The sequence below is a fragment of the Engystomops pustulosus genome, chromosome 1 (genome assembly GCF_040894005.1).
Source record: "Engystomops pustulosus chromosome 1, aEngPut4.maternal, whole genome shotgun sequence".
Taxonomy (NCBI): Eukaryota; Metazoa; Chordata; class Amphibia; order Anura; family Leptodactylidae; genus Engystomops; species Engystomops pustulosus.
The window spans coordinates 67,688,550-67,702,434 of NC_092411.1; the positions used below are offsets into that span (position 1 = coordinate 67,688,550).

At 41.4% G+C, this 13,885-nt stretch overlaps 2 protein-coding genes across 4 annotated transcripts in view; one reads left to right on the top strand and one right to left on the bottom strand.

Moving 5' to 3' along the window:
• Positions 1–4,131, bottom strand: part of BRAP (BRCA1 associated protein) — a 29,151-nt gene extending 25,020 nt beyond the window's left edge. The window contains exons 1-2 of the mRNA XM_072143081.1: positions 3,802–4,131; positions 614–775 (exon numbers count right to left, since the gene is read on the bottom strand). Of these exons, the coding sequence (XP_071999182.1) occupies positions 614–775; positions 3,802–3,880 (241 nt within the window). The 5' untranslated portion in view covers positions 3,881–4,131. The remainder of the gene's footprint in view (positions 1–613; positions 776–3,801) is intronic.
• A 3-nt stretch (positions 4,132–4,134) lies between these two features.
• ACAD10 (acyl-CoA dehydrogenase family member 10) overlaps positions 4,135–13,885 on the top strand; it is a 35,344-nt gene continuing 25,593 nt past the window's right edge. The window contains exons 1-5 of one of the 3 annotated variants that reach the window (XM_072143069.1): positions 4,135–4,158; positions 7,749–7,960; positions 9,949–10,097; positions 12,879–13,073; positions 13,360–13,518. In XM_072143069.1, coding sequence (XP_071999170.1) covers positions 7,777–7,960; positions 9,949–10,097; positions 12,879–13,073; positions 13,360–13,518 — 687 coding nt within the window. In that variant the 5' untranslated portion in view covers positions 4,135–4,158; positions 7,749–7,776. Of the gene's footprint in view, positions 4,159–4,230; positions 4,393–4,460; positions 4,543–7,748; positions 7,961–9,948; positions 10,098–12,878; positions 13,074–13,359; positions 13,519–13,885 lie in introns of those variants that run through there. The other 2 variants (XM_072143050.1, XM_072143061.1) reach the window with 2 other exon arrangements.

Consider the following 13,885-nt stretch of genomic DNA (forward strand, 5'->3'; position numbering starts at 1 on the left):
TTTGGGTCGTTCTTCACGTGACTCACTGGCCTCCAGAGCTACCTGTGCATGGATGGCACATGACTGCTGAAGGCCGCATGCTCACAAATGTATGCCCGCCGGGCCGTAGTCAGACGGGCATACGTCCGTCGCCATGGAGAGTAGGGGGTGGGTGACCCCTCCCCTCTCCATAGAGATCCACGGCATAGGGACGTAACATATGGAAAGACAGGACATGCCCTATCTTTTTCTCGTGTACGGAGTGGTACGGTGCTGCACATGTGCGGCACTGTTTCACTCTGTCTGGCCATTGCCGTCTATGGGGACGTGTCCCCCATACGTTCGTGTGCATGGGGCCTGAATGTTAAATAGGTTGTGAACATTTCCTATCTAAAAGGATCTGGATTTGCACCATGGGAAAGAGGGGACCTTTATAGTCAGCTTCATCTTTTTTAAGTTTGATTTAGAGGGTACCCTGAGCTGTGGCTTCAAAATAATTTTTGTCACTTACATGGAAATATAGGAACTAGTTTTCTAGTAAAAAATTAGATGCAAGGTAATTTCTTTAAAATTTTTCAAATGGTGTTGATTTATTATTATCACATACAGTACCGATGCAAAACATATTGTTCACCTGGGTTTGGACCTATGGTTTCTATTATCATGTCCGTCATTTCTCTTCTCCCAATGTGCTGATGCAGGATCGCTGTCTTTTCCGCTGTTGTCTTGCCTTCCAAACAGGCTTCTGCAGTACACAACGTCTTCTCTCTAATTTCCTCATCAGACATTTCGGTGGCTAGGAAGGAACATAAATATTAATGTCTTGTGGTATACAGGAAAGACAGAAAACAAAAGCATCCAGGAGTGGACAAACCTTCCTGTGAATTTGCTAAAACATCAGGGCATTCGGCAGCTCAAAGTAATTGCATTTTCTCATAAATCACATCATGCTCCTCACTAAACTCAATATACAACAAGAGAGATGCCACAAGGCTACATCCCACACAAGCATTCCTATTCATGTGATAAGACAAGCTTTCTGTTTATCCAGTTGCACCAATCATGAGATATACAGCACCTGTAAGAAAACTGGAATCAGGTTTGTTGATGCAGTGTTCACACTAGGCCGCCATATTTGTTGTATTTACATTTCTGGAATGTGATAGATTAAAGCAGCTAAGAATTGTATAGGGTATTCACACACACACACACACAACATGTACAACCAATACTCAACCAGTGCATATTCAGTAAACCATATATCAAGCCCCGGCATGTATTTATTGCATTCACAGTTATTCTTTTTTTAAATGTCAATATATGGTCAAAAATAATGGTCATTGAATTAGAGAGTGTCAAGGTGGTCCCCTCAAGGTGAAAGGCTTTTGGCATTCTGCAGCTGTCCCCCTGTGTGGTCTCCAGGTGGGATGTTACAGTTTTCTGTCAGACTTTATTTTATTATCCTTTACAGGACCGGCACCAGCACTGGGAGGCCCACATAAGGCTGTACCTAAGGAATCAAGGAGGGTTATGGGGGTCTCTATCTAATTAATCCATAGGGTGTTAGGGGAGCTTATATAAAATAACCATGGGGTCTGTATGATAAACTAGGAACAAGAGACTGTTCTAGTTTCAGAATTTCTCAATGCTGCTACGCGAGTTCACTGCAAAGGGGCCACTGAGGCTCTGTGGCCCAGGGGCCTACTGAAACCTGGAGCTGATCCTAATCCTTTGTAAATGCATCATCAATGAAAGAAAATCATATCTTGTGTTATTCTAATACTTTTGGGAATACCTTTTCTTTTACGACTTAATTGAAGTATACTGGCAGTTTTGAGACAGTATTAGGTCCTGAAGATCTGTGAAAGTATACCTTTGTGTGTCGTTAGCATGGGATGGACTGTGAAAATGCATTTATTTTCCAGGATTGTAACTGGACTTGGGAGCACTGAAAGCTGACTTTAAGATAAAATGTTAACCATGTTCAACTCCAAGAATTATTAAATTTTTAATATGATTTTCAATGCAACTTAAAATGCAATGGAGGAAGATCAAGACTGGCGATTCCTACTTAATTTTTCAAAAATGGGCGGGACAGATGATACTGTGATTTTATAGGAGAACTTGGTGTAATATATGTGATAAATCAACCCAAATCTAAAGGTATCTGCGTTTGTAGAATGGGGACCTTGTGCATTGCCTATTATACTTCTCCCATAGTTTCCACGAATATCTAATAAACATGAAGATATTGCAAGATACTCTATCTACTGAACCATTAACATTGAGCCTTACATAGCACGTAATCGTTAAGTATTAATGCAGTTTCTCTTTTTACACTAAACTTATAAATAAACAATTCTCTCTGTTTACCTACATCTGCTGAGATCTGCTTTCTATAGAACCTTCAATTAATACTAATTTCCCTGTTGCAGCAAGGAGTTGAATCCAGTTGTATTGCATGACACTTCACCAATGGAATAAAACACATTTTCTGTAGGATTCAGGTGCATTGTCTTACGTACTGAGCACATAAAAACTAAGGGGCAGATTTATCAAGCTGTCTGAAAGTCAGAATATTTCCAGTTGCCCATGGCAACCAATCACAGGTTCCCTTTAAAATATTCATGAGCACTGGTAAGATGAAAGCTGAGCTGTGATTGGTTGCCATGGGCAACTGGAAATATTCTGACTTTCAGACACTTGATAAATCTGCCCCTAAGTGTCCATTAAAAAACCATTGCACAGGACAGAAGTCCTTGCATCATACAGAAATAAAATGCAAGGACTCCCTGTCTGTCAGACCATCTGCAGTGTGTTATCCATACAGATATGTTTGGATTTGGAACCACTTGCAATATTATACCAAGAATTAGAACACATGAACTTTGATTTTGTCCATGAGCTATGCATTTTTTTTGCAGATGGCACACTGACACATTCATTTCAAAAGATCCATGGACATGAACATATTCTTCAAGGGTCCATTAAGAGGCTGTAGAAAACTCAGAGCAGATCCTATTTCTGAGCCTGTGTGGCTCTAACATTGTCATAGAAGTCTATGGGAACATAAAAAATACGGGCACCACACAGATGACTCAAAGGTGTCAACTGTGTGGGGTCCATATTTGCAGTTTACTTGTCATAACACAGTCATGTGATCCTTTACAGTGTTGGGACAAGCCATCAACATTATTCGCCAGCCCTCCAGTTTTTTTTTTTTTTGCAGATCCGGAAAATCGGATAACAGAAAAAAACCTCCTTTTGAAGCATGGCTCAAAAACCAATGAAATACAGACTGAAAATACTGACCACAGATCCATTGTTAGTTGGGTAAAGTGACAAATGGGTGTTACCAGCTTGTAAAGGGGGTGTGTCCCTGCACATTCTGGCTCTGCCAGCCCTGATTGGGCAATATTAGACTGAGTAGTAAAACACCCAGTTGTCAATGTATCGTTCTAACATCTATAACAAGTAAATTTAAAGTTAAGAGAAAATGATCCAGAATTGTTATTTAATGAAACATTTTCTAATAAAAGACATGTCAGGAAAGTCCTGCCCTATACGCAGGGATTATGTGCTGTGTCATACTGTCAGTGGGTGTTACAGCAATCAATATTCTATAGGCGACAGGATAAAGTAGACACGTTCACCGCGGTCTATAGGTGGATGCCTATAGATGTGATGTCATCCTTGGCCTCCTGTCATGTAAGGAATTCTATGCTGTAACTTTAATAGGGGGGTGTCAGTAAAGGTCAGTCAGTACCTCAGAGTTCACTAGGGGTCATGTCCCTTGGGGTCCATGGTGGGCTCACTACTCACCTGCACGGTATTGGAATCCAACCGGAACAGGAGAGTGATCCGCAAGCTCCAGCCGAACGACAACCAGTGAAACACTCATATGTTTGGAGAGGGAGACGACACACAGTAACGGCAGGGGGAAGACGTGACCGGGACAAGAGGAGACGCAGCGGCCGCAATAGATTAACGCGATGTAACTCCTAGACGTTGTCAATAAAACTGCACTTCCGGGACTGTGACCATGTGATCCTGCTTCTGGAATCCCATTGGTCAACTACAACCACTGGCTAAATCTACCCTGCGACCATGTTTGATGTGGGAACTTGATGTACAGCTGAAAATAACATCAGGCCATGTTTGCTGGGTATCTGTCACGGGGTATGATGACGGAAGGATTATACCGTGTCCTTCGCATAATTTGTGTGTCCGTCTAGGCTAACGCCGATGCTAGCTGGTTTATATCGAATATAAGTTTCTGTAGGGTGTAGGAAGTGTCTGCAGTCTGTGGGCTACAGAAAAATGGCTGCCAGCGTTCATAGTCTAGTGGTCAGAGCATTGGCTCTTTCACCCAATCCCTGCAGCGGTCACGTAGGCGCTAGGGGTCCGCTCTGGGTAAGTTGGAGTTTGACTCTTCGCTACAGTTATTTGATTATTAAAGCGAGGGATTCACACCCCCCAGTGGTCCTTACAATGTGCCTCACACTGGTGACCAGGGGTACAACTGCACAACGTGCGTCATGGTCATAGGACGTGGACAGATGGGTTTGTTACATTCCTTGCCACAATTTCTGTACACACCTATACTATATATTGCTACATAAGAAACAGAAAATAATGAAATGGGTTAAAGGGAGTCTACCAAGTCCCAAATCATCGCACAAATAAAACAGCACTGTATAGGGCATGCACCTTTCTTTAATAAATAATAAAAAAATATTTATATATATCTGTGAAAAGTGTTTGCTCTGTTCACTGACGGCAGAGGCTCCAGATTTCTTCTTTAGGGTGGTGCATTTAATTTAAAGGTGTATTCGGATTATTGTATGAGAATGGAGCAGCAGGGCACTTATGCATCCATTATATATGGGCTGCAGGAGATAGCCAAGTACAGTACTCCTCTATTGTCAGTAGCTGTGTGCTAACACAAATGTTACAAGTGAAAGGGAATTTTAAAAAGGACCTGTCACCAGATTTTGCCCCTCCCACTAACAATGCATGCTGATAAAGGGTTACAACTCCTTCCCATATCACCTAAAATTAGCTGCCAGTGAGGCATTTTACCTTAATTACAGTTGTTTTTATGAGATGCAAATTAGCCTGTCTGAATCATGTCTACTGGCTGTGACTCTACTCTCAGGCTGCCAGTGAACCACGCCCCATTATTCTGACTGACAGCTCTGTGTCTCTTCAAATCCCTGCTCTGCCTACTTGTACTTTGGGACTTATCTGCTAATATACAACTACCAACATATAAAGCTCTATTTACTTTGTGTCCATTTTTTACACAGTGCATTGTGTTACATTCATGTCATGTGACCAGAGTGATATCATCTCAGGTCCTTTAGCCTTCTAACAATAGAAATACCCCTGGTCACATGACATGAACTGCTGAATAGTTAGGAGGCATAAGGCATGGCGAGGTGTAGATGGGACGGCCTAGCAGGACACGCCCCCTTTGATACCAGGGAATATAAAATAAAGATGATTTATGTGGATGTAAGGTGAAAAATTTTTAGCTAAAGGAGGGTGTCAGTTAGTTATTAGGGCTCTATAGGAACCTGTCACTGGCTGTAAATGTGGCCTTTAAATGGGTAGTCTGGTTGATAAAAGTAATTTGGAATAGGCTAAAGATGGTTTAAAAATATTAAAATCAATCATATATATATATATATATATATATATATATATATATATTGGCAACCCCTATGAGTTGCCCCTGTGAAACACTCAATGTGCTCTTTTTGGTGACTTCTTACCTATCACTAGCTGTGACTTCTGCACAAATGGATTGTTACAAACAGTGACTTGTCATGGACATAGGGGTTGACTCAGTCTGGCTTTAGAAGTGAATTTCCCCAAATGCAACAGCACATAATAGCAAAATCGCAGAACAGAAGCTTTTGGAGTCAGCTTTTCATCATGTTTTTGTAATGTGTGTGTAAGTGCGGCGAGCAGGATATTAGGTAATTTAACAATATACATCTATTAAAAGTTCTGCTCCAGTTTCATGATGTGATGTTTCTAAATTAAAAAAAAAAACAAAAACACGTTTTGGGGATCATCTTATCTGTAATTATACAAGCAACATAACTATCTTGTTATTAACCCCCATACAGTAAAATGACATAAAATAAAAATCTAACATATGAAATCTAGCATTAAGACAATCGGTTGACAAATATACAGTAATTACATGTTTAAAGAGGACCTGTCGCCTATAAAAAAATGCACTTACTAAAGTCAGCAGCTCCTATCGCTATCTCAGAGTAAACCTCCGCTAAAGCTAGCAGATGCTGCCGCGATGTAGAATAGGACCGCTTTTAAAGCGGTCCTACAAATTCATGAGGGGACGGGATTAGGAGGCTGTTACTGCCGCATGAAGCACGGCAATCACCGCCGATCTATGGAGTGAGCAGGGCGGTCCAGGGAAGAGGCAGTGCCTCGGACCGCCCCCTCATGAATACGCCGGACATCTTTGAGCGCGGTCCGGTGTCCCTGTTCTACTTCACAGCAGTGTCTACTAGCATTATCGGAGGTGTAAAACTGCTGGATCTGAGGTAGCGCTAGGACCTGCTTACTTTAGTTAGTAGCTCCTAGTTATTTTTATTAATAGGTGACAGGTCCTCTTTAAAGGATATTTAAAGGATGAAAACATTAATGTTACATGTCTGTATGTTATATGTACATTCTATTGTACCTGCTATTTAATAAATGAGAAGCTTTGTTCATGTCATTTATGCTTTTTATATTACTATATTTGTTGTACATTCTGTTCTGTCCCTATGTTTAAAGGGAACCTGTCACCGCTGTTTGAAAAAATTAGTATTAGACAGGTTCCCATAGAGCCTTATATGCCTAAGGGCACCTTTTTTAAATTAAGTTGATCGATGGTCACAAGTGGAGAAAATGAACTTTGATTCTCTGCCTAGTAACCAGGCAGAGAATCCAGCAGCCGCCTCCTCAGCACGTCATTGGTTCCTCAACTTTTACTCCTCTTTCCAAAATCTCACTTGGTCATCTTGCGGAATTCTTGCGCATAACCCGGATGTGGCTTTCATGTGCAGTGAGCGTTTGAGTGGTCCACGGCTTCTGCCGCCTCACTGCAAATGTGGAAGTGCAGTGAGGAGGGGGAGGTTGTGGACCGCTCAAACGTTCACTGTGCATGACAGCCGCATGCAACTTACACACATGCGCAAGAATTTGGTGAGACGGCCAAGTGAGATATTGGAAAAAGGAAGAACCGATGACGTGCTGAGGAGGCAACTGCTACACTCAAGCATGAGTATACGCCCAGTGCGACTCGCAGGCAGAGAATCAAAGTTCATTTTCTCCACTTGTGACCATCAATCAACTTGCCCTTAGGCATATAAGGGTGATGCCACAAGTGCCGCTTTGTCTGCGTTTGCAAACGCAAGCAAAGCCGCGGCCCGATCACATCAGCGTTTCTATGGAAACACCTGCGATCAGGAAGGAGCCGCCGGTATTTTGCGTTAATTTACTGCAAAACACCGGCGGCTCGTTCCCAATCGCAGGCGTTTCAATAGAAACGCTGATGCGATCGGGCCCCGCCCCGGTGGTTGCGGCTTTGTTTGCGTTTGCAAACGCAGACAAAGCGGCACGTGTGGCATCACCCTAAGGCTCTATGGAAACCTGTCTAATGCTCATTTTTTTCAAACAGCGGTGACAAGTCCTCTTCAAAACCGATAAATAATAATGTTTTTGTTTTTTTTTAACAAAATCACTCATAGGAGGAGTCTGGAACCTTTTTAGGTAACCATGCTTCTTACAAGAGTTTTACAGCTGTCACATTTCAACTCTGCCAACATTTCTTCCGTTTGGAAACTACGCTTATTTCAGAGGAGTTCCGTAAGGTGGAGCCATGCTGCAACATGCGGATACAAAGCAGTTGTTTTTGATATGGGAGGTGTTCTGCTTCCATCACCCTACACACTGGCAGAAGGTAGGAGCACAGAAACTGAAGGCAGAATAAATGGGTTCATGGCTGGATTACATGTGTGGTTAAATGGTAAATGTACATGATTACAGGTGGGGTAGCAGGATTGAGAAATACAGGCAGTCCCCGGGTTTAATACAGGATAGGTTCTGTAGATTTGTTCTTAAGTTGAATTTGTATGTAAGGCAGAGCTGTATATTTTATAATTTGTAGCTCCAGACAATAATTTTTTTGGTCTCTCTGACAGTTGGATTTTAAAAATGTTGGATTATGGGTGAACTTAGAGGAACATTTGTCTCTGATCCACCTTACTGCCCTCCCATGGCTAGCCTCGTTTAACATACATAACCACTCCTTAAAAACTCTTCCATATGTAGCATCTCAAGTACTGAAGACGTTGAAGAGATTCTCTTATCAGACGACACTCTTCACTCCAGACGGCCCACTTGTCCCGGTGACAGGAAACCCTGATTTCCCCCAGGGAATCTCCAGCGACTTCTTACGTCCTCTAAGAGCGCTTGAGCCACTCCGCTTTCAGACCCTCCTTGAATCAGAGAGACTTAAATCCCAGGAAGCTGTACTTCCACAGTCAGATTGCACACCAAGACTCCAATGGGAGTACAAACAACTAATCCACTTTTATCGCAGTATCATAATCAGAATAAACCTGCACCGAAGCATGACACCTTTTGAAACCCTATGCACTTCCAACACAGCAACCACACATGCTATATCAACAATATATAACCTCTTACTAGACAAATGGGGTTCCTCTGACCCTCCCTTTATTGCGACCTGGGAGAGCGAATAATACAAGACATACACTGCAGATGACTGGCTTAAAGCTTACGAGCTGTGCCACAAGCAATCAATCTCAAGCAAGGCACAAGAAACTAACTTTAAGGTACTTTCAAGGTGGTAGTGGGTTCCCAGTAGACTACATATGATTTATCCATCCTGCCCAGATAGATGCTGGCGTTGCTTAGAAGCCCCAGGTACAATGACCCATATCTGGTGGGGATGCCCGAAATTAGAACCCTTCTGGCACCAGGTGCGCAAGCTGAGTTTAGACTTGACAGGTATTAACCTGGAAAATGAACCTGCAGCTCTATTACTGTCCATACTCCCTACCTCAGTGACGAAAACAAAGAGATCGCTGATGGGCTATATGCTTATAGCAGCACGTTCTCTAATACCCAGGTTACGGAAATCTCTGAGATCCCTGCATATAACAGACTGGTTTGGGGAAATATCACTCTTGCACAGTCTGGAAGAGGCCACTGCGATATCTCACAGCAAAGCCACAGAACACTCAACCACTTGGGCCCCATGGCTGACGTTTAAACACTATGCAGAATTTCTAACTTACTCGTGACTCGCTCCTGTCCTACCCCTTCCTCCTTCCATTCCTCCCAATTCTCCCCCCCCCCCCCATATATTGACCTGAAAGGTTTGCGTTAGTTACGCTATGACCCGTCTATACTCCCTTATTCGAGTATTAACCCTGAGTTAAACATGTTACAAACCAGTTGTTCGCCCAGCACTGTTGTATGGGCGTGACCAGATAAGTTCAGCATGAAACTTGCTATGCAAATATTCACAGACATTACATTTGCCAGACGATTTAATGCAACATAATACGCTGTAATTGTATGTTCTCACTGATGCAATTGTCTATGTTCAGAAAAATAATTTCATCTCTACATGTCATTTGATGGACCTGCGTGTGCCATGCTTTGTTAGTTTTTCTAACTTCAATAAAGAATAATGATACAAAAAATGTTGGATTGTCATAAGAACCTGTACATTAAATTCTTATTACATGAAAATTATATAAATATTATATAGCATTATACTATAGTGTCTAAACACATATGCATCTCTCTGGCCCTAGCAATTAAAGTGGTACATTTTTTCACTTATGTGTTGTGTAGTATAGTACTGGACAAACCCTGTAAATCATCATTGTGAATATCAATAATTTTACTTTTTAGGTTGGGAGATCCGTAATAATGTGCCAAATGGTACTATAATAGAAGCTATTCTAACTGGTGGAGACCGAGGACCCTGGATGAAGTACATGAGAGGAGAGTTGTCTGCCCAAGGCTTTGTGCAGGAATTTGGAGACCAGTGTTCAAATATTGTGAGATTTATTTTTAACTATATTTTTTCCATAGAAAATAAAAACAATGTGGCAAATTGTCTAATATAAAGTCAGGACAGGAAATATATTGTGAGTTTTCCATTTTATTAACTATTAACGCAGTTGGGTAGATCCCATCAGTGTGAATAGGAATATATGTTTATCCTTTAGTTTACTTAGAAGCCCGGGAGGAGATGGGAGTGTCCCTCCAGTATTTAAGCAGTGTAGCAGGAAGTGGACCTCATCTTCGGTGGCCTCCAGGACCTGGCCCTGTTGGCACAGTCTGCTCTCCCTGGGCACGTATATCTGCCTGCTTCGCTTGGACTCCATGGCCAGGTTGTGGGCACTCCAACTGCATGATCGGATGGTCTCTGGGGTCTGGTAGCTTCTCGGGACTAGTCTGTAGTCTCTCTGTAGGCTCTGGTTGATGGTTAGCTTCTGGGATGATTCTATGGTGGTTCTCCAGAGGGATCAGTATTTACTATCAATCATTTAAGTGAAACACTATATAGATATCTTAATTTCAACATTTCCATTGTACTTTGTACAATTACAATTTTGGAAGCACCCCACAAGAATGAGAGATCCTTAGTCCTGCCATCCTGCTGTTCCCTCCCTCTGCCACGATATTTTTTTTATCTGAGCTGCCGATGTACTGTGGAAGATATGCACTCTTGTCAGGGTCGGACTAGGGTACCTAGGGCCACTAGTAAAATGGATTCTGGGGGCCCACCCTACTGCTGCATAGAAATTTTACCTATATCTTGGCACTCTGGGTTCCCTGGAATTTCAAGACATTTTGTGACTGTGTGTCTTTGTATAAAAAGCCTCTAGGCCCCAGAACAGTACAGCAGTGCTAGGGTAGACATGATGGGGATGCTCTAACAATTCCACCTTTCTGCTGGTGCTTGGGCTTTGGTTTGCGATATCACACTACAGAGCCGGATAGTTTTCTTACAACTTAGTTAGTCATTGATTGCGGGACTGATGAGAAATAGACAGGAATTGATCTAGTACCTCATAGATGTCCTGTTTTATCCTCTGGGTTAAGATGTGCGCGCTTATGACTCCCCAACGTAACTTATCTCTGCTGAGTTTTCCAGCAGATCTTTAGCTCCATGCAGCACATCAATGTGTCCCTAAAAATAACATAGTCACTTATAATCTAAGCTGTTTATCAATATCCCACACTGACTAGTCTCCGACATTAATTGAATTTACTATGCCATAATAACGCCAGGATGTGCCCCTGCACACATTAACAATTACATCACTTAATACATATTTACACTATATACATAGTCTCTAAATAAAGAACCCTTATTGCATTATACACAGTGCTGCCAAATCAAAATGTCCCAAATGTGCCCCAATTATTACACATATAATCTAGTCCAAATTATTGATTTTCATTCAGTACCACTTAAATGGTAAGGGTGCAGTCACACAGTGCCAGGCGGCGAGGCTCAGCCTGATCACATATCTGTTACCATAAAAATACATGTAATCGGTAATGAGCACCCAGTGTTTTGTATGCAAACAACGCAAATCACCAGGTGCTTGTTAGCGACTGCGTACACTTCAATGGAAATGTATATATGTCTTCAGGCTAAGCACCACCCCTGGACGTCTGCATTGCGTTTCTAAGCTCATTGAAAGAGCCGTATGTAACTGCATCATGAATGTATATAATGTGCCTCCAAATGATTAAAAATTCACATACACTGTCCCCGTTTCATTTTATATACCACCCCCTTCTCCTTTCATCTTATATATACAGCTCCCTCCCTATTTAGTTCCATATATACAGCTCCCTCCTCATCTAATTTCATATATAGAGCACGCTCCTCATTTAATTTTCTATACACAGCCTGAATGTACTGTATATAATGTGCCTCTAAATGATTAAAAATTCACATACACCCCTCACACTTTTATTTTATATACACCCTCCTTTCCTTTCATTTTATATATTCACCTCCTTCTCCTTTCATTTTATATACACAGCCCCCTCCTCATTTAATTTCATACATATAGCCCCCTCCGTATTTAATTTTGTGTATACAACCCCCTCCTTATTTAGTTCCATATAAACAGGCCCCGCCTCATCTAATTTCATGATGCGCCCTGCTTAATAATGTCATCAGATGCCAGAAAGTGTCCTGTTGCGTTGAGCTCAGTATCAATTAAATCGGCATCTAAAAGATCATTACAATTTGACTGTGCTATATGCACACATGGCGCTCGAGCGGCCACATCTAACGGCCACATTGATTGCCATTGTTATCTCTGCCTGCCAGGGGCCATCAGTTGGGATGGTGGCCCCTTCAATAGCGCCAGGTGCCGGGGCCCACCGGTGGAAACCCCGGTCCCCCGTTGGGCCAGTCCAACCCTGCTGTTGTATACATATTATGCTTTACAATGTCCAGTGTAAACTTGGTCTAAGGTTACTGCTGTGTTGGGATTGATTGATGGTGCACATACTCTATCTTTTAGAGGTCCCGAGCCCTCTTACACTATGGATAGGGTCTAACTTGTTTTGTGGGAAAACACCTTGAAAGGGTTGTATTGGGGTATACCCCTTAAAGTGTATTTAAATAATATTTGTTAGACTTCAAAAACTAATAGTTAATTTTTTCACAAACATAAAGATTATCAGCATTTGCAGAATAGACCAATAAAGCGGTGCATAGAAAGTGGGATTATATTTAATGTATTTATCAAGCTATGTTTAAGGTGCATACATTTTTATATAATATTTTTATATTTTGCATATTGCAGACAGGGCATCCAGTTCCAGTTCACAGCTTCCTCTCTGAGCTGACCAGTAAGGACATGGCCAAGCAGCTACCAGAAATGACTGAGGCCATTCAATGCATTAAAGCTGAAGGACTCAAAACTGCTGTTCTGAGCAACAACTTCTATTTGCACAGTGGAGAAAGTTTTCTACCAGTTGATCGTTCTCAGTTTGATGTCGTAAGTTTGACTACTAAATAGGAACACCCAATGTTATCATTTCTCTGGGGGCTGTAGGAACTGCAGAGATATCTGACTACTGGGCCCACAGACACCAGGTTTATAAATCAAATATTCCAAATGGGAACACTGTTACCTACTTGAGACTCAGGCCCAGGATATTTAGTCACTTTACACCTCACTTCCAGGTCAAGATCAAATAACATCATTTTATTCCGTTTATTACAAAAAATAATAGTTTTCATATTTTTATATTATTTACTGTGCATTAATTTTTTTATTGTAGGTTATTGAGTCTTGCATTGAAGGTATATGTAAACCAGACCCCCGAATATACCAGTTATGCTCAGAGCGTCTTGGTGTTCAGCCTGCAGAGGCAATCTTTCTCGATGATATAGGACAGAATTTGAAAGCTGCTGCACAATTGGGCTTTCATACAATAAAGGTAAGTAGAAATGAATCTATAGCCATGTAAATGATGGTTTCCAGGGTTATAAATAGAACTCTGTCAGGTAGGTAAATGATGGTTTCCAGGGTTATAAATAGAACTCTGTCAGTAGGTAACAGTGTTCTTTAAATTTGTAACTTTTTTCCAGTGTTCCATTACTGTGTATTAATAAATTAGCAAGTGATGCAGCCATTTCCATTGTCAAAATAAGCTTTGACACTTGATAATTTTAGATTTTGTTTGATGTACGCCATAGCTGTGTTCTGTATTGTTTTTTTTTTGTTTCATTAAACAATCTGATAATATTTTGCATTCTATTCGATTTAAGTGTAAAGCTTAGCATTCATATTTATTTTCTTCAAAA